General features: G+C 36.9%; 1 protein-coding gene across 1 annotated transcript in view; it reads left to right on the top strand.

Annotated features, from left to right (window-relative positions):
- The window catches only part of LOC138694996 (uncharacterized), a 73,128-nt gene that overhangs the window by 29,836 nt on the left and 21,245 nt on the right, over positions 1-22,047 (top strand). Inside the window, exons 5-8 of the mRNA XM_069819263.1 lie at positions 717-927; positions 8,691-8,911; positions 11,535-11,739; positions 16,273-16,463. Of these exons, the coding sequence (XP_069675364.1) occupies positions 717-927; positions 8,691-8,911; positions 11,535-11,739; positions 16,273-16,463 (828 nt within the window). The remainder of the gene's footprint in view (positions 1-716; positions 928-8,690; positions 8,912-11,534; positions 11,740-16,272; positions 16,464-22,047) is intronic.

The raw sequence follows: 22,047 nt of genomic DNA, 5'->3' as shown, positions 1-22,047 counted from the left end.
AATAATCCAAAGTAATCACTGTGCATATCAATCAAATTAGCGTGAATAATTTCGAGGGAAAAATTGTTCCGGGGCCGGGTATTGAACCCGGAACCTTTGGTTTAACGTACCAACGCTCTCCCAACTGAGCTACCCGGGAACTGTACCAGACACCGATCCAATTTTTCCCTCTATATCCACGGACCTCAAAGTGGGCTGACAACCGTCAAGCAACCAACATTGAGTGCACACTAACTCTGTGTGACTTAAATTGTGGTTTTCTGTTAACGAACAGTGACGTGTATTATGCTAATCAAGCTTTCAGGTATAACTCCCTGTAAAGTTGATTTGAATAATTATTCAAATTCAGGTATAAATCCCTGTAAAGTTGATTTGAATAATTATTCAAATCAACTTTACAGGGAGTTATACCTGAAAGCTTTATTTGGAAATTAGCGAGGTCTGCTGTTATGATTTGTTAAAATTTTGTTTATCTTTTATAGCTCTTGAGAAAATTCAGTTTATTTTGAGGTAAGGTAAGCAATACAGAATGTCTACCCTTGAATGTCACACATAAAAAGTGGGAATAATTCGAACCACGAGCCAGTGATCTCAAGATCATCATTATCCCTGTTAGAGTTACTGGAATTTATACCTCAAGGCTAGCAAAAGTTAGGAACTTCAGAATTTTAAGAAATATGACGGAGATCCAAAATGACGACAATTTTATCGTGCAGGTTTGTCGCGGTGATCGCATTATCATAGATCTGTTGAACAGCATCGCAGGCGGAGAGTTGGCGATCCACTGGCACGGAGTCTTTCAGCAAGGTACCCAATACATGGACGGCGTGCCTATGGTCACTCAGTGCTCCATCAATGAGGGCGACACATTCCGCTATGACTTCTTGGCCAATAACGAGGGCACGCACTACTGGCACTCTCACTCTGGTAAGAAATGTAATCACTTCAGCTGCTGTTAAGTTCTCTTTTCCTCATCATATTTCTTGAAGAATAATGAGGGCAAAAAGTAGGCTGTAGCCACACTTTCAACTCGCTAACACAGGGGTTCCCAACCGGTGTGTCGCCAGCCCCATGTCGCGAAGATTTGAAATTAAAAAATAAATTTATGTCATTCAGAAAGTCTCTTTACAACGCTTTTTTTTTATTTACGACGAAGTCTTTACTATGGTGATGTCAAAGCAAGCGCATTTTTCTGACATTGACATCGTGCGCGAGCATCAAGCGCTAAGTATGGAAAGAGAAAGAGTTGTGTGTATGAATAAGCAGCCTGTTGGATTAAGAAAACAGTGGTGCACAAACTTCAAACGGAACGTGAAATTTTATGTCGTTATTTTTATATGGCTTCTTTCTGTTTGATATTATCTATATTGTCTGTAAAACAAAAGTACTAATACCAATTTCTTAATATTGCAGTTGTGTTTTAAATGTTAATAACATAATAAAGAGTTAAGAAGGAATATTCACATAAATTCCATAGCAGTACAACTATACTGTACTAAATGGATGAAACACATCATTCATAAAGAAAGGGATATCCCCAAAAAAGAGATTGAGTATGACATGATAAGTTGAAATTGATATTGATGATACCTTATAAAAGTAATCAATAAAATAACCAAAACAATATTACAGTACAAAGCAAAGTTGCCTAGGTGCTGTGTATGTTTTAATTGTAACTAATATTCCATAACAAAACTCTTATCGCATTATGCTTTTAAAGTGATATTGGTGAGCAACTTCCTATCATAGCTCTGAAGCTATAGAGCTGACATTTTTACAACACATGGGCACGTATTTTTTGCTTATGATGTAACAGTAGTTTCTTTGTTAATTCATTTACTTACAAACGATTTCCATGCGAATATTTTCAAAATTTTCAGTACACTATCTTCAGTAATACATATATATGGTATATTAGATTTACGAAAACATTCTGTAAGGCTAAATAAATAGGCCTATACCTGAAAATTTCACTTTTCTATACGAAAAGTTGAGAAAATATTTCTTTTGAATAAAAAAAACAGACTTGTGAAAAATGAGCATTAAAATTAAAACTTACATTCTTATAATGCACTTATACTTCTCATGAAAATCTAAAAATTAACATGGATACAGTTTTAATAAATTCTCTTCCCTTTATCTATTGCATCAGTGCTGGCCATCCCTGAATATAGCTCGACCAAGCGGCAAACACTACCTCTTTCTTCTGTCTCTTTCCTTTCCTCTGTAAAGCGCTCAGGCTCTCCTGAGCTCTAAAGCGCGCGCTTGCTCCTGTGGGCATCAATTGATATGCCTGGTATACAGTGAAACCTCTCATTTACGGATATCGAAGGGACGTACGATCTGTCCGCATCTGTCCTTTATTGGGAGGGAGGCTCCCCAATCTAACAGTAAATTTATAATATGCATTATTTATCCCTTCACGCTTTAAATGAAATGTATTACTGTAGTTTAATTTTAAATACAGTCTACTGTACTACAGTAAATTCTTTGCAACTTTGAACTACAGTAGATAAGACCGAAAAATGAAAATACAGTACTGTGCCATGTAATTTTATTCTAGGTCTACAGTTATGCAATACTGTAATTTACAGTTTTCAATTTAAACTTTAAGTTCAGATGCCATGTTTCTCGAAACAAAACAACTGATTGAAGTGAATAGAATAAACCTACTAACCCTATCATGTGTCGAATACAATTTCACGATCGAGGAAACCTGGACCCCATCAGACAGGTTAAATTTTATGACTGTTTATTCACCCGCTTCCAGCTAACAAGGGGTAGCCGGCTGGGCTAGTGGTAGCCTACGAGACTCTTATTGTCTTCTTTCATGTTAAGGAATTTATGTAAAGATCTCAAAACTAAATTTTCTATTTTTGTAACACAGAAGTTCTTGAAATCCAAGTTCTGTCCACAGCCAGGAGTTAAAGCAAGCTTTAGGACTGGGAAAGAGCTGTCCGTGTCCGTTTCTGAGAGTGTCCGTAAATAAGAGTTAAAATTATCATTATTTCTACATTATTTGAGTTCGGACATAAAAATCTGTCCGTATTTGAGGAGTGTCCGTATCTTGGTGGTGTCCGTAAGGAAAGGTTTCACTGTATTTTATTTTGAGACAGACTTTACCAATGAAACGTGAACACCTGCAAAAACGCTCAGTTTAATTTTTGTGCCTGGCGATAATTCGAATGGAAGTGAACGCTTCCAACAATGCTTAGTAATTCGTTTACTCTACCCACTTAGTAATAAAGAGAGCACTGTTGCCAACATATCGCGCTACAATCTCGCTAACTTTTCAACAAAAAGTAGCTAAATCTCTCCAAAGTTTGTTAAAAAAATCCCCAGAAATGTCGTTAAAAATTAATAGTAAATATCACAAAATAAAAATAAGAAAAGCATACATATGCGGAGAAAAATATCATTTCTTCGTCGTCACCCTCTTCTGCGGAGTCTGGTTGTGTTGTTGACGGCTGTGATGTTGAGGTGGAAGGTGTGGGAACAGCTGATTGTGAATACACTGCACTTGATCCAATCATTGACTCTACACTATCTGGCAAATTGTAAGTGGGGAAATTTTCACCCAAGCCTTTGACCACAATTTTTTTGTGAAATCTAATACTTTTTAAATATTGCCTACCAGTATATTAAAATATACTAAAAGCAGCAAACACTACAGTCTCATTTGCTTCACACGAACTGTCGGTACAAAATTCCAAAATTCAAGAGCCTCGGGTAGGTTCGGAGTGGAAAATCTCCACGTTGCGGTAAATAACCAAGATTACATTAGCTGCAACTCGCGACTAGTCACGTGCCAATCAAAGTTGCCACCGTTTATGGGTGTTGGAGCAGTAGCATTGAGAGAGAAACCTAACCCGTGATAATCATTGAATCAGCATCTTTCATCACTGATTACAAATATAAGAGATCAGGGCTTTCAAGTATGAATCATTAGTCTTCTCAATAATGCTCCCATGCCTCTCCTAAAACTAAGAAGTGCATGAATTCAGTTGAATTTTTTAACTTAAAAGAAATAAAAAGTGTAAGAATAAAAAAATCAGCAGAAAAGTCACTAATCGTATTTTACAAAATTTGTCGCCGAGACTGATTCAAAATTCCCTAGATTTAGCGATTTATCACTAAATATGTCAACAGCGAAACAGAGCTTAGAATCATCAGAACATATTGGCCAGTTTCAGTACATATGTGTGAGCAGGTGATAGCGCGACTATTTTATCAAATGTGCTTTATTTAGATTTTATCATGGACAAATTTTAAATTCGAAAATGACAATCTGAATCAATTTCTGCGTTGGATGACAGCAGTGCTAATTCAAATAATGTGAACGAAAATTCTCTTCAGGGTTCACAAAAACATACTGCCGTTTCGAAAATATAGTGACAAATACTTGCAATATGGTTTTACATGGCGTGGTGATGAATATAAACAATATTCACAGTATCTTATATGCGGAAATGTTTAGTCAAATCAGTCGATTGTGCCGAATAAATTAAAAAATATGTATAATTGCCATTTTCAACGTCATAATTGTGTGAATCATCATTTTATACTATGAAAATAATTAAATCTACACAAAGGAATTAACTGCTGCATATTGAAGATGATTTACGTATTGGCCTGTCAACCATAAGGCCACGTATAGAGAAACTTTGTGCAACCCCACCAAGAGCAAACTTCACATTAATTTTAAATAGGCGAGTTTTCAAAAACGATAATAAAAACTTTTATCGGAAATCCAGCATAGATAGGTCGAGTTTTTTACGCGTATCTTTGTTTTTTTCTAACGCTACTCAAGTTGCTGCTTTTTTTTTATTGCGTGTTAACATCGACCTATCTACAACACTGGATGTCCCGGCACTACGAAGAAGCTGTCAGTGCTCCTTTTCTGGCGGAACGCGTTTGAACGGTGTTCCGGCATCTTTTTCTTGTATTTTTCATCACGAAACCGAATTATGTGTGAATAACTATGTTTTTTATATAATTTTTCTTTGAATTCCGCTTAGGCTTTGAAAGTCTTAGTTGGAAGAAAAGGAGGTTAAAAACGACAGTAATCATCTCCCCATCCGCTATGAAATATTCTACAGAGTTTCACCACCTTTTTCTATAGACGAAAAGCACTGCTTGTTTTTATATCATTATATTTAATAAAAAGAAATAAGTGTATCGCGATATAGTGGGCGTTCAGTAAAATGTGTGGTCAGTAAAAAAAAAAGGTTGGGTGCCACTCGCTAACAGATGTTCTCAATTTCGGCCACTGATTTATTATTATGCTTGAGAACGTCTAGTTTCAGATCTTGTAATTTTGGCTGAGATACAGTTATATTTAAGAGCCCCGAAAATTCAGTAATTCCAAAAAACGGGCTCTCGTTGGCGGTATTCTCAAAGGGTAATTTTCCGGGCTAAAATATGGAAGGGTCAGGATCTCATTTGCGGTAAACAGACCTATAGACCTAATTCTTAGGTGCTGAACGGGTGGTCTTTGTTTTTTAGGCGTACTTATTCTGTAATTTCAAGGGAAAAATTGTTCCGGGGCCGGGTATCGATCCCGGGACCTCTGGTTGAACGTACCAGCGCTCTGCCAACTGAGCTACCCGGGAACTCCACCCGACACCGTCTCAACTTTTCCCTTTATATCCACATAACTCGCGTGGGCTGACGAAACGCCAGAGACCCACATCGAGTGCACACAAACTCTGTGTGACTTGGAATTCTGGTTTTCTGTTAACGTACAAAGAGTTTGTGTGCACTCGTTGTGGGTCTCTGGCGTTTCGTCAGCCCACGCGAGTTATGTGCATATAAAGGGAAAAGTTGAGACGGTGTCGGGTGGAGTTCCCGGGTAGCTCAGTTGGCAGAGCGCTGGTACGTTCAACCAGAGGTCCCGGGATCGATACCCGGCCCCGGAACAATTTTTCCCTTCAAATTATTCAAATCTGCTTTACAGGGAGCTTTACTTGAAAGACTAGATTTGCGTAGTACTTATTCTGTGTTAATCGAAGGCCTCGGATCATGTTGACCATTACCCTAAAGTTCCCGGTACTTGTTTCCAGTCTTGACTCATAATCTTTACAATAATGGGTCAAATGTTGTCGTTCTTCGAGGCAGCTAAGGTTTTTTTTTTATTTCGTTTAATATTGACAATGCCCCATAACATATAGTCACATTACATGGTTTATAGCAACTTCTTTATCACTTATGTGTTCAATGGTGTCCCATTATCTTTTGCTTAATTGTTTCGTGATTTTGTTGATATTCATTATGTTATTCACTGTTGAATATTCACTATCATTATCATTCTGTTAATGAAACTAGTTCTATTTACATATATTATACTCTTTTAGTAATTATAATTATAATATTATGCTTATTGAGTGTGTATACTCATGTTACAAAACTGAGACATATATTTACAATTGTTCAAAGTTTATACTGTTAGTATAGTGCACAACTTACTTCAAATGCTCTCTTATGATGTCACTATAGTTTATTGGCCAATTTCTTCCACTCTTTGTTGCTCCCTTGAAGACACTGTGCTGTTGATTCAAGATTTGGCAATCCCACAGAAGATGATCGACTGTTTGGTCAGTTTCTCCGCAAGTACATCGTCATCTTTCCGAAATTCTGAATCTCTAGTAATAAGATCTGAGTTTCCCGTGACCAGTTAGTATTGATGTAAGGTTTGTTGTAGCTGGTATGTTGATTTCATCCTATCTGTCACCGAAGGAAAAAATCTCTTCGTTATTGCTCCTTTTGCTGTGTTTGACCACACCTGTTGCCATTTTTTAGTGTTTTTCTTTCTCTCGGCGTCTATTATTGTACTCTTAGGTATCTTATTGTAGATTACTGGTATGTGATCTTCTTCTGTTGCTTACTTAGCTAATTTATCAGCTATTTCATTTCCATGGATGCCAACATGTGCTTTTATCCATTTAAAGTGAATTTTCCAATGCTGACTAAAGAGGATTTTAAGGTTTTGCCTAATTTGCTCTATTATGTATCCATGTTTGTCGTTGTTCCTCAGTAAATCTATTGTGACTTTCCTGTCTGTGTAAATCGCCACTGTTCGTTCCATATTTGGTATGTCTATTTCCGTTATTATCTTTAGAGCTTGTAGGATTGCTATCTGCTCCGCTTGATTATTGGAGCATTTATTGTTTAGCCTAAATTTTTGTTGTTGGACAACTGTCTTGTTTCTAAATATGACTGCTCCTGCTCCTACTTTTCCATTAAGTTTCCTGCCGTCTGTGAATACTTCTATTTCGTATTGCTCATTTGTAGCTTCACAGATCTATATTCTGAGACAGTTAAGGTATGTGTATGTATTTATTTACAATGCAAGTGGGCAAGCACCCGGTGGCAGTGGTACAAACAATATAAACAATACATAGTAAAATGATAAGCAATACACAATAAAATGTACAGTACACAATACAATTTTACAATACATATACAAGTTTATACACAATACAATAAGAATACACAATACAATTTAACACAATAATAATAAAACATAAATAAAATACCTAATTTTACAATACAACCTACATAATTATGTATAGGCCCTACATAAGTTTCAATAGTCTTTCACTTTACTCTCATCTCACTCCCTGTAGTGGCACTATGACGCATTTCACTGACACTTTAGCACACATTTCACTGACACTATAGGACACATTTCACTAACGCTATAAATTATCACTGATCGGACCTGTTCACTGCACTGTAAAACCATAACTTCACTGACTCATCTCGCTTCACTGATACAACAGTTCAAATAAGTCAAATAATTACACCCTTATGCATACTTATAAACAGAACTACATTTAAACTAAAATTTTCTAGTCTAAGGCCCTCTTACACGCTGTTTTTAAATAATTTACAATTCAAACCAAGGAAGTAACTCGTCAGGCTAGATAAATACATGTCACCTTAAAAAATTAAATATTAAATGTCACCTTAATTTTAATTTGCGCTTTATACACAACTTTTTAAGTTATTCTTGAATGTCCTTAAGGAAGGACAGCCCTCAAAGACCGCTGCAGGTAGGTCATTCCAATCATTTATAGTTCTATTTAAAAATGAGAATTTACCGACATCCGTTTTCTGTTTCCTACATTTGATTTTAAAATCATGATCGTTCCTACCATAGTACGTTGGCTTTTCTAACTGAGCCGTTATGTCTACCCATGCTTTCTGACCTAGATGTGCTCTATACAATGATGTTATTCTAGTTTTCCTACGTCTGTTTTCCAAAGTTTGCTATTTAAGTTCTTTTATCGTATCGTTTCCATCTTCTCTTTTACCTTTAACAAATTTAGCTGCCCTATACCGGATTCTTTCTAAGGAATTTATCTGATATATTCTATAGGGATCCCAACATGTAGTTCCGTATTCCATTAACGGTCGCACTAACGTTAGATATGCTATTTCCCTCGATTTGGGGCTAGCCTTTCTCAAGATTCTCATAATAAAGTGAAGTGCCCTCCATGCTTTACCCGTAACATTATCAACATGCTCTCTCCAACAAAGTTTGGAATTTAAATACACTCCTAGGTATTTACAACATTGTTCTTGGGGAATTACAACACCAATGAATTCGTAATTAAGACTAGTTTCCTCTCGGTGTTGTTAATTATGAATTCAAATAACCCAGATATTACATAAACAATTTATTTCAGGTCTACAAAAGCTAGATGGCATCCAAGGCAATCTCGTTATTCGAATTCCGAAATCAACGGACCCGAATGGAAATACGTACGATACTGATTATCCGGAGCACACCCTCATGGTATCAGACTGGATGAACACGACGGCTGAGGAGCGCTTCCCAAGCCTGTACAGGAAGGAGCCAGGACAGCTGCCTGCCACCTTTCTCCTCGATGGCCGAGGGCGGCCCAAGGTTTCGTACTGCTTTTAATTTTTCAGTAAAGTACAGTTCGGCAAAAAAACCGGACAGACCCTTGTAGCTGATTTCAGAGCCTTCTTCACTCCAGAGCACGATAGACTGATAACTAAGACTTTCGTGGTTCGAATCCTGCCTGGGAAGGAAACTTTTTCTTGTTCCTTAATCAAATTTATTCACAATAATTTTCGATTGCAACGATATTTTACTACTTAACTAACTTATTATTCCCATAACATGAATTTATAGCAATCGAAGGTTATTGAGAATAAATTTGAATAAAGAACAAAAGAAGTTTCCTTCCCTGGCAGGATTCGAACCACGAAAGTCTTACTTACCAGTCTATCGTGCTCTGGAGTGAACAAGGCTCTGAAATCAGCTACAAGGGTCGGTCCGGATTTTTTGCTACTACTGTACAAACAGGAAATATTCGGACATTAAAAATAATATTTAATTCTCAGTTTTCTATAGAAATACACTTTTCAACTTCCAACCTACACAAAAAAAAGACAGAGAATTTACCGAATTCCAATAATTGCGTGAAAAAATTTCATTTTTTTCTCTCTTTATGCTCCTCACATTTAAATAAAATGGGAGAAAATAGTTAAATATGGTCAAAAAACGATAAATTTTAATTTTTTTTCCTTTATAATAATCTTTGATATGTGAATAACACATTAGGTGCTAAAACTCAATGCGCATTTAGGCCTTGCCAGCTGCTGTGACACCACTATCAAAGTTATGCTGTGGGGGGTTTTGAATGCTAAACTTTGATTGCAATTTCCCGTAACTTTAACGTCTTACTTAATTCCATACAAAAACTTACATATCCACCGTTAACACTACGGACAAATATTTGGTGCACACATTTTTTTAGACTATCAGAAAACTTTTCTTTGGAATAAACATTTTGTTACTTTGTTACACATGAAAAACATGCCTCCTTGTTCCTATAAAATTACCTCTAAAATTCAATCTCAAAATGTTATTACTTATCTTAAAATTTTAGAAACCAATATCAAAATTGAATCGGACTTTTGAGAAACCACACAATTAAAATTTTAACAAAATTGACTTTATTGCTAATTCCTATTCTACAGGGAGAGATATACCATTTTGTAGAAAAATACCACAAGTCAAACGGCATTTCTGCTGTGACATGTGCGCTTGAAATTTAGGTTTCGTGGAGAAAGCCCGTAAGTCAGTGACAACCCTGACACAGAAAGAACAAACCTATAGCCTAAGCTGTTGTTTTTGCTAAATTAATTTTGGATTTGTTAGAATAATGTTGTTGTCTTTTGTGTAATGTATTATTGTATTAGATTATGTAGAACTTTATTATTTATGTCCTTACTAACATTTCATACACGTTAGAGTAAAATTTGTTCCCATGAAGCAAAATTAAGAAGTCAGCTTCTAAATACAGTTTTGAGAATGAAATTCGTATTATTTGTTAATAAAATGTTCTATTATTTCATGAAATAAAAGAGTTGTTTTCTTAAATCCTTTGAGAAACCCCATAAGTCAAACATTTTCAAACATGAATATTGAGTCACATTCTATTAAAAAGGTATTCTTTTGTATACAGAAATATTCGTTATGTTTTAACAACATTTCCCATTTCAAACATTCAATTCCATTTAAAATTTCAAAGTTGCATTCAAAATGGCGACTTTTGAGATAGCTGAGGACTAGAATCGAATGTGTTACTGGTAGAGCATTTGGTCTTAAAAATACTATTAACATCTATAGTAATCGAAAATCAAGAATATGGAAAATATTTGTATGGTTCCAGACTTTTGATTCACCTGTATTAACAAGTCTTTATATAAGACCGGGTTTAACTATTTTATGTTTCCTTAAATATTACTAAAATTGTATAAATTAAAAGTACATACCTATGGGTAAGACGCTCGCATATATGGTACCTAAGATGTCCATATTTGGTTTTCCCCTTCAAAGTTTTCTAGAGCTCCTTCAGTGGAGCAGCGTAACCCGGAGTGAGACTAGTGGCCAACAGGCTTGGAGCTCACATATTTAGTTTCTTGCAGCCCCGAACCCCTTGCAAAGACGCGTTTGCGTACCTTTTAAATTTGTCCTCCCAATTCACCTCTTTCAATTCAATGTGGGTAAGACATCCATTTAAAAGTAATACAATATGGCATTTGCATACCTTCCACAACGTATCCATACTTCACATGCTAAATCATATTTGGTGCGCAGTGGATGCATACCTGTCTGTAAGCCCACTTCGAAGTCTCTGCACGCCGCTCTATCCTATCACAATCTTAATTTCCTTGAAGAAAGTTGACATATAGATGTTTATCCAAATTATAGGCATAGAAATGTTCGATTTGTGAGGGTCTGTAAACTGAGAGTTTTCCTGCTAGATGAGTATCTGGCCCACTGTGCACTCTCTCCCTCATTTGTGCATCCATGCTATCACTCATGAATCATCCTGAAGAAGCTCCACCACTGGACTTATCCAAAGTATATATGATCGTACTGGCAATTCTCACAACAAAAACCCTGATATATCTTACGAAGCCACTACTCCTTCCTTCCCATGTCACTTCTGTTACTAAGTTACTCACGCTGCAGTGCGTCTTTATGATTTCAGAGCACCCAAATTCCGGTTGGCCCTACAGTGCCCTACAAGGAAGTGTGGGTTCAACGGGGCAAACGCCACCGGTTGCGCTTCATCGCCGGTCTGTGCACCGTGTGCGGCGTTGAGCTCACCATAGAGGATCATGATATGACGCTTATCGCTACAGACGGCGCCCCAGTCAATCCTGTCAAAGTCAGCTCCATCATCATGTTTTCAGGTTAAAATCAATTCTATATTGTTGACTTCAACAATTTAGTAGAAGTAGTAGTAGGCCTAGTAGTAGTAGTAGTAGTAGTAGTAGTAGTAATATAAGTAGTAGGAAGTGTAATAGTAGTAGTTGTAGTAAAATTAGTAGTAGTAGTAGTAGCAGCAGTAGTTGTAGTAAAATTAGTAGTAGTAGTAGCAGTAGTTGTAGTAAAAGTAGTAGTAGTTGTAGTAAAAGTAGTAGTAGTAGTAGTAGTAGTAGTAGTAGCAGTAGTTGTAGTAGTAGTAAAAGTAGTAGTAGTTGTAGTAAAAGTAGTAGTAGTTGTAGTAAAAGTAGTAGTAGTACTAGTAGTAGCAGTAGTTGTAGTAAAAGTAGTAGTAGTTGTAGTAAAAGTAGTAGTAGTAGTAGTAGTAGTAGTAGTAGCAGTAGTTGTAGTAGTAGTAAAAGTAGTAGTAGTTGTAGTAAAAGTAGTAGTAGTTGTAGTAAAAGTAGTAGTAGTTGTAGTAAAAGTAGTAGTAGTAGTAGTAGTAGCAGTAGTTGTAGTAAAAGTAGTAGGAGGTGTAGTAGTAGTAGTAGCAGTAGTTGTAGTAAAAGTAGTAGGAGGTGTAGTAGTAGCAGTAGTTGTAGTAAAAGTAGTAGGAGGTGTAGTAGTAGTAGTAGTAGTTGTAGTAAAAGTAGTAGGAGGTGTAGTAGTAGTAGCAGTAGCTGTAGTAAAAGTAGTAGTAGTTGTAGTAAAAGTAGTAGTAGTAGCAGTAGTTGTAGTAAAAGTAGTAGGAGGTGTAGTAGTAGTAGCAGTAGCTGTAGTAAAAGTAGTAGGAGGTGTAGTAGTAGTAGGAGTAGTTGTAGTAAAAGTAGTAGGATGTGTAGTAGTAGTAGTAGTAGTAGTAGTAGCAGTAGTTGTAGTAAAAGTAGTAGTAGTTGCAGTAAAAGTAGTAGTTGTTTTAGTAAAAGTAGTAGTAGTAGCAGTAGTTGTAGTAAAAGTAGTACGAGGTATAGTAGTAGTAGTAGTAGCAGTAGTTATAGTAAAAGTAGTAGGAGGTGTAGTAGTAGTAGTTGTTGTAGTAAAATAAGAAGTAGTAGTTGTAGTTGTAGCAGTAGTTGTAATAAAAGTAGTAGTCGTAGCAGTAGTAGTAGTTGTAGTAAAAGTAGTAGTCGTAATAGTCGTAGTAATAGTAGTAGTAGTAATGAAAGTAGTAGTCGTAATAGTAGTAGTAGTGGTAGTAAAAGTAGCAGTAGTAGTAGCAGTAGTTGTAGTAAAACTAGTAGGAGGTATAGTAGTAGTAGTTGTTGTAGTAAAAGAAGTAGTACTAGCAGTAGTTGTAATAAAAGTAGTCGTAGTAGTAGTAGTAGTAGTAGTAGTAGTAGTAGTAGTAGTAGTAGTAAAAGTAGTAATAGTTGTAGTAAAAGTAGTAATAGTTGTAGTAAAAGTAGTAGTAGTAGTAGCAGTAGTTTTACTAAACGTAGTAGGAGGTATAGTGGTAGTAGTTGTTGTAGTAAAAGAAGAACTAGTAGTAGTTGTAGTAGTAGCAGTAGTTGTAATAAAAGTAGTAGTCGTAGTAGTAAAAGTAGTAGTCGTAATAGTCGTAGTAATAGTAGTAGTAGTAATAAAAGTAGTAGTCGTAATAGTATTAGTAGTGGTAGTAAAAGTAGCAGTAGTAGTAGCAGCAGTAGTTGTAGTAAAACTAGTAGGAGGTATAGTAGTAGTAGTAGTAGTAGTAGTTGTAGTAAAAGAAGTAGTAGTAGCAGTAGTTGTAATAAAAGTAGTCGTAGTATTAGTAGTAGTAGTAGTAGTAGTAGTAGTAAAAGTAGTAATAGTTGTAGTAAAAGTAGTAGTCGCAGTAGTAGCAGTAGTTGTAGTAAAAGTAGTAGTCGTAGTAGTAGTAGTTGTTGTAGTAAAAGTAGTAGTCGTAATAGTAGTAGTAGTAGCAGTAGTAATAGTAGTAGTAGGAGTAGTAGTAGCAGTAGTTGTAGTAAAAGTAATAGTCGTAATAGTAGTAGTAGCAGTAGTAATAGTAGTAGTAGGAGTAGTAGTAGCAGTAGTTGTAGTAAAAGTAGCAGTCGTAATAGTAATAGTAGTAGCAGTTGTAGTAGGAGTAGTAGTAGCAGTAGTTGTAGTAAAAGTAGTAGTCGTAATAGTAATAGTAGTAGCAGTTGTAGTAGGAGTAGTAGTAGCAGTAGTTATAATAAAAGTAGTAGTCGTAGCAGTAGTCGTAGTAGTAGTAGTAGGAGTAGTAGTAGCAGTAGTTGTAGTAAAAGTAGTAGTAGTATATTGACTACGGTTTGATATCGCAATTATGCAGCATTGATGTTCAACATCGGCGACAAAGACCGAACAATTTTACCTGTACCCCTCTAGCAGGGATTAAGATTCTTTTTTTTTTTTTTTGCCATAAATCTGCCACAACGGACCCACAACTTAAATTCCCAGAGAAAGAAGCCAAGTTACGCATTTTATCACAATTTAAATATATCTCTGGTCCAAATTTGAATCCCAAAATTTTCTGATCAAAAGGCTAGCATGTTAACTATATCGTCGCCGATGATGACTCCAAGTTCAAGAAATCCTACAGAGTTATTCAAAAGCCACGAAAGACGTCTTGAAGTCCTGTACCTTTGTTAAGAAGTAATTTATTATGATATAGTACTTTTTGAGATTTTTTTTTTAATTTTACTGAGCGAGAGAAGGACAGGTTTTGTGCAGAAACTTGTCCACGAACATTCCCTTAATACGTTGACGCAAAAAAACCGATGTTCCTCTCGCTCAGTAAAACTGTAAAAAATTAAAAAATAACTATCATAATATTATTAATATCACAACTCCTGCTACGAGCAATGAACCAACGTGAAAATACTAACGAAGCAATTTAAGAACATAATGTAATTTTGAAGTATTGTCTTTTTACGAATTTATTTAAAGTTTCTCAACCATATGATTTATCATTTGTCGCAAATTAGTATTTGCAACAAATGACAAAACACATGATTGAGAAACTTTAAATAAATTCATTTGCAAGAAATGATAAATCATATGATTGAGAAACTTTAAATAAATTCATTTGCAACAAATGATAAATCACATGATTGAGAAACTTTAAATAAATTCATTTGCAACAAATGATAAATCATATGATTGAGAAACTTTAAATAAATTCATTTGCAACAAATGATAAATCATATGATTGAGAAACTTTAAATAAATTCATTTGCAACAAACGTTAAATCATATGATTGAGAAATTTTTAATAAATTCATTTGCAACAAATGATAAATCATATGATTGAGAAACTTTAAATAAATCCATTTGCAACAAATTATAAATCACATGACTGAGAAACTTTAAATAAATTCATTTGCAAAAATCAATAAATCATATGATTCAGAAACTTTAAATAAAGTCATTTGCAAGAAATGATAAATCACATGATTGAGAAACTTTAAATAAATTCATTTGCAACAAATGATAAATCACATGATTGAGAAACTTTAAATAAATTCATTTGCAACAAACGATAAATCATCTGATTGAGAAACTTTAAATAAATTCATTTGCAACAAATGATAAATCATATGATTGAGAAACTTTAAATAAATTCATTTGCAACAAACGAAAAATCACATGATTGAGAAACTTTAAATAAATTCATTTGCAACAAATGATAAATTATATGATTGAGAAAATTCATATAAATTCATAACCTTGAACTGATTTATCTGAAAACTCGAAATGAATTGTAAAATGTCTTTTTGTGAAGGTCCTGTAGTCAAAACAATGCATTTACACTAGAATTCCAATTATCCGTAATACTAATTGGGAACTGGCATGAACCGGATAATTAGGTCAGAAATGAAAATCGGTCTACTAAAACATTAATTTGTTGTTAAAGTGCAGTTCCTATCGTTCAGGAAGTTTATTCCAGGCCCTTCTTGAAGCCTGGGTCTTTACTAAATTCGAAGAATCGGAAATCATATTATAGTAACATTCCTTACAATTTAGGGCTTTGTAAAGTGCACCTGCATAACACATCAGTGACTGGGCCGTGAGTCATAATTCATACTCTTCTCACAGGAAGCAGGCGTGATCGAGGGAAGCGCCAATGCTATTGCTCTTCACCTATCAACCCCACGAAACAACGAGACGGAAATGAATACGTTCTGCAACATATTGTGCAGACTTTTGAATTTAAAAAATCGTTTTTGTCACTGAGTGAACAATTTCTAAATTTCCTGACAATGTATCCGGATAAATGGCGATCCGAATATTTGGCGTTGGGATAATAATATTGGAGTAGTACCACAGTCGAGTATATACAGTCACGAAGCATGAGTTGTGAGGGTGCTAGGAACACTAGACTGTGCCGGTACTATTTCGCATTGTCTGTAATGAGGCGATAGTAGCGATCCTAGTGGTTAGCAACTACCTATGGATGCATATTTATTATGTATTGAGCTTCGTGACTGTATATACTAGACTCTGGTAGTAATGTAGTTACAAATTTGAAATTAAGCTCTATAGAGTCTTTCATCTCAAATTCTTCTATGTTACAGGAGAACGATACGACGTGGTATTGAATGCTAACCAGAATCGTCATAACACCTACTGGATACATATGAGAGGTCTTGCGGAATGCTCTGTCCCAGATGAACAAATTTATCAGCTGGCAGTTCTGCGGTATGAGGGCACAAATGAAGCACGGCCTACAGCCCCGGGCTACAATGGTGGTTTTGGAAATGGAGTTGTACGTATGCTATGAAGCTAATTCCATCCCATTCATAAATTGTAAATTGCAGTAGCCTATGCACCAAGCACTCTCAAATTCCATTTTGTCCTCCAGAATGGATTTGAATTTTTCGAGTACGCATCACGGACTCTGAAATTCCTTATTGTTCTCCAGAATCGATTGAAAATGTTCCGAGTAACTATCAAGCACTCTAATATTTCGCTTTGTTTTTCAGAATGGATTAAAGTCTTTGGATTAAGCATCAAGTACTCTAATTTTTCGCTTTGTCTTTCAGAATTGATTAAAAATCTTTCGAGTAAATATCGAGCACTCTCAAATTCCGTTTTATCCTCTAGAATAGATTAAAAATCTTTCTAGTATCAAACACTCCAAACTTCCGTTTTGTTCTCCAGATCGATTTAAATTTTCGAATATGCACCAAGTACGCTCAAATTCTGTTTTGTCCTCCCGAGTCGATTTGAATCTTCCGAGTACGCATCAAGAACTTTTAAATTCATTATTGTCCTTCAGAAGCGATTGAAAATCTTCCGAGTAAGCATCAAACGTTCTAAAATTTCGCTTTGACTTCTAGGATAGATTAAAAATCTTCCGAGTAGGTAAGAAGCACTCTAAAATTCCGTTTAGTCCTCCTGAATCGATTTAAACTTTTTCGAGTACAAATAAAGCACTCTCAAATTGGGTGTTGTCCACCAGGATCGATTTAAAATCTGCCAAATAAAGCACTCTCAAATTGCGTGTTGTCCACCAGGATGGATTTAAAATCTACCAAACAAATACCAAACACCCTTTCTTTTTTCGTTTTCTTTTCTTTTCAGTCCATTTTTCTCTTTATTATCAGTGTTCTTTACAAGAGTCATGGCATATAAGACCCTATCCAGGCCTATTTTAACCTATGGCAGTGAAACCTGGACAAAAATTAATAATTGTGATAGGTACAGAACTGTGGTTAGCGAAATGAAATGAAATTTTTACGTCGTACAGCAAGTTACACACGATTAGATAAAAAAAGAAATAACGACATACTGGAAGAGTTACACATTAGATCTGTTACAAAATATATTGATTCATATAGGAACAATTGGAAACAGCATGTTCAAAAATGAACGGATCCCACATACACCGTCAACTTCTGAATTATCATCCTAAGGGCAGAAGGTCACCATGAAGGTCACTTAGGGCCGTATTCATAGACATGCATAGCGCCGGCTTCCGGTGGATGATCAGCGAACTAACGTTTTTCTTATTCATAAACCAGTGTTAGCGATATAACATGAATTCTGTACAAGTAATCAGTCTATAGCCGGGGCTAGTTTAGCACGCCCGTAGCGCGGGCTAGCGAAATGTCTATGAAGAGCACCCTTAAACGCTAACGAGAGACTAAAAGGTCATTGGCCTTATACATAAGAGGCTGAAGAAGAAGAAGAAGAAGAAGAAGAAGAAGAAGAAGAAGATACTTTACCTAAATTTTACCCCTGTATTTTTCTCTTCTACTTCAATCCCTCTCAATAACAATTTCTAGTTCCTCGTTTTCCAATTCTTCCTAACTCTTCTGACAGACTTCTCCTTATTAAATATTTTTTATTTTAGTAGTTTATTTTACGACGCTTTATCAACATCTTAGGTTATTTAGCGTCAGAATGAGATGAAGAATGATAATGCCGGTAAAATGAGTCCGGGGTCCAACACCGACAGTTACTCAGCATTTGCTCGTATTGGGTTGAGGGAAAATCCCCGAAAAAAAACCTCAACCAGATAACTTGTCCCGACCGGGAATCGAACCCGGGCCACCTGGATTCGCGGCCAGACGCGCTAACCGTTACTCCACAGGTGTGGACCTTATTAAATATCTCTTTTTCTTCTACTACTCAGTCTTCACACAAGTTGCTCCTTACTAAACATTTTATTCCTTATTTATATTTAATCCTCAAACATCTCAACACCTTCTTATTGAAATTAATATTTCTCCTTCTTCTTTTACTTCTCAATCTTCTCATTTCATCTTTATTAAATTTTCCTTTCCTATATACAGAGTGTCCGGGAAATACCTGATGAAACTGTATCTGTGAAACTCTTGAATTTATTGTCGTGATCTTTACACAGTTACAAAGAGAAACACAATAAGTTTTAATGTACCTCTATATGAGCACCATTTGTGGCCCGGCTATGTCCAGGCGATACTCAATCTCCTGCCACACACGCGAAAGCATCTCCGGTGTGACTATTCCTATTGCTTCGTAGATTCGGCCACGTAACTCTGCAATATCGGTCACAGGAGTGCGATACACTTCGTCTTTCACGAAACCCCACAGAAATAAATCCAGTGGGGTCATGTTCGGCGACCGTGGTGCCATGACGTAGATCCACCTCTCCCAATCCAACGGTCAGGGGATGTGTCATCGAGAAAAGCGCGCACATGGTTAGCATAGTGTGGGGGGGGGCCTCCGTCCTGTTGAAACACGGTTTCTGGTGGTAGTTGTGGGACAGCGTAATTTCGCAGCATATCCAGGTATGTGTTACCTGTCACTGTGAGCTCTTGTCCGTTTGGGAACGACGTTGCACACGCTGGCTGACTTAAATTCAGCCAGTCATAAAACGCATTCTGCTTCCTCTACTGTGGTAAACATTGTTCGGTTGTTCACTTGATACACGCACAACTTGCATTCCTAGCTCTCAGAGCAAGACTGACTACATACGCTGTGCAGAACGAGCTTTTTCTCGTTTTCTCCTCGCGCAATGGTATGCACACGCGTAACATGCTGCTACGTAACAAAACTTATTGAGTTTCTCTTTCTAACTGTGAAAACATTGAGGTAATAACTGTAATAGTTTCAGATATATAATTACTTCTTTTTCGTCAGGCCTTTCCCGGACACCTGTATTTTCTAATCTTCTAATATCTCAACAGCTTTTCAGTTTTAATATTTTCTTCTTCAAAAACTGCTAATTATTTAAATGTTGTCCTTGCATCCAACTGATTATCCTTGTACTCTACTTGTTCTCCTTGTATCCCACTTTCTCTCCTTGTATTCCAATTGTTCTCCTTGTACTTCACTAGTTCTCCTGTATTCCATTTTCTCTCCTTGTATCCCACTTGCTCTCCTGGTCTCCCACTTATTCTTCTTGTATTCCACTTTTTATTCTCTTTTCATCCCAATTTTTCTCCTTTTATCTCACTTGTTCTCCTTGTATCCCACTTGTTCTCCTTGTACTTCACTTATTCTCCTTCCACCCCACTTGTTCTTCTTGTATCCCACTTGTTCTCCTTGTATCCCACAGATTCTCCTTGTACCCCACTTTCTCTTCTTGCATTCCACTTGTTCTCCAGCTCTCCCACTTGTTCTCCTTGTATCCCACTTGTTCTCATTGTACTTCACTTGTTCTCCTTCCACAGATTCTCCTTGTACCCCACTTTCTCTTCTTGTATTCCACTTGTTCTCCAGCTCTCCCACTTGTTCTCCTTGTATCCCACTTGTTCTCTTTCTACTTCACTTGTTCTTCTTCCACCCCACTTGTTCTTCTTGTATCCAACTTGTTCTCCTTGTACCCCACTTTCTCTTCTTGTATTCCACTTGTTCTCCAGCTCTCCCACTTGTTCTCCTTGTATCCCACTTGTTATCTTTGTACTTCACTTGTTCTCCTTCCACCCCACTTGTTCTTCTTGTATCCCACTTGTTCTCCTTGTATCCCACAGATTCTCCTTGTACCCCACTTTCTCTTCTTGTATTCCATTTCTTCTCCAGGTCTCCCACTTGTTCTCCTTGTATCCCACTTGTTCTCTTTGTACTTCACTTGTTCACCTTCCACCCCACTTGTTCACCTTCCACCCCACTTGTTCTCCTTGTACCCCACTTTCTCTTCTTGTATTCCACTTGTCCTCCTGCTCTTCCACTTGTTATCCTTGTCTCTCACTTGTTTTACCTGTTTTTCCCTTGTTCTCCTTGTATTCCCATTGTTCTCGTCTTCCTCTTGCCACTAAATTTATCTTGTAGTCCTTGTACTCCCTTTGTGCTCCTTCTATTCCCTTGTCCTGCTTGTTTAATTCCCCTTGTGCTTCTTGTATTCCTAGTGTTTTGACATCTCTCCCTTATTCTCTTTGCCGTTCCCTTGTACTCCTTGTATTCACTTTGTTATCCTTGTATCCCCGTTTTTCTTTGCGTTCCCTTTGTCCTCCTTCTTGTCCATTTCTATTTGCATTCTTCTTATTCTTCTTCTTGTCCCCTTTCCTTCTTGCACTACCATTGTTCTTCTCGTCTTCCTTTGGATCTCTTAGTTCTCCCCTCCTACCCCATGCATTTCCTTGTTCTCCTTCTATTCCTATTGTTTTCCTTTACGTCTCTTTGTTCCTCTCACCCAAATGTATTTCTTCATCAAAGATATACATCATAGTAAAGCAAAGGCGGGCATTCCTGCGGCATTGCCGCAGTGATGTCACACCTCAGCGAAGCATCAAACTTACCCCTACCTTCCCCTTCCCCCACTCCATGAAAATACTGCGCGTGTACGTGGCGGATTATACTGGATTGCTGTAATTCGGAGCTTCATTAGTGATACAATGTCTTTCGCAGAATCATATGAATCGAGAGGATATCACACTTACAAGAAAGGCGGTTCTTTCATTTCTCATGTTTAGGATTACTTACAAATATTCAGGACACGAACTTAAATATGTACATTCTTAAAATAAATCACCTGTTATACGAGTTCAAAGAACACAGATTCAGTGATTTTTAAAGGATGGAGAAAGATTTCAATATTTTTGCCACTCCTTTTCATGTTTAAATTGAAAATGTTATCCCAGAATTGCAGTTAGAGGTACTGGATTTCCAAATTATAGCCTCTTGAAAGCAGAATGTGAAGGTCTGCTGGGGGCTAAAATATTGTGAATTTTATTAGTAACAACAATGTAATTTATTCGTCACAACAATAATTCCTTTCTACAATTCACCTTAAACGCTCTCGTCAACAATTGGATTTTCACTCAACAAAGTATTCGTTATAGCACTCCACCGACGACAATGACAATTTACTTGGACTAGTACGAACAACAATGAACTGTTAATCTTAACTAATATTTACAAACCACTATTTACAAATCAGAATTATCAGTTCTCAGTTCACAGTTCTTCTAGCTCAGTCACTCGAGTTCACAGTATCTCGAACCACAGATCTTCAGAGACAGTTCACTGTACTCGAACTCAGGTCCCTCCAACTGCGGTCCACTGCACTCGAACTCAGGCCTTCGGATGCTGACGCAGATGCGGACGCACACTCGAGTCGAACTCCGGCACACAAGTCTGGCTTGCTTGCTCTGGCTTACTCACTGACTGGATGACTAATCAACTGAAAACTGCTGTCGTTCCTTCGCGACCGTAATTTATAACCACAGCGACGTAGCCTCGAAAGTTCGAATTCGTGAGTCTTCCACTTCGACGGATTTCTCGGCCTCTCTAGGCAAGCAGAAGATGCGCGCGCAAACTCCCTCTCCGCTCTCTCGCCGCGCGCCGTCCCAAAGTGCTCCGCGCGATCTTCTCTCTTGCGGGACGCTGGTCGTGAGTTCGAATCTCACGTCGCTGTCACATTG

This window comes from Periplaneta americana, chromosome 1 (genome assembly GCF_040183065.1).
Source record: "Periplaneta americana isolate PAMFEO1 chromosome 1, P.americana_PAMFEO1_priV1, whole genome shotgun sequence".
Lineage (NCBI taxonomy): Eukaryota > Metazoa > Arthropoda > Insecta > Blattodea > Blattidae > Periplaneta > Periplaneta americana.
Note: the sequence above shows the minus strand (reverse complement) of the source record. Positions and strands in the feature narration are given on the sequence as shown.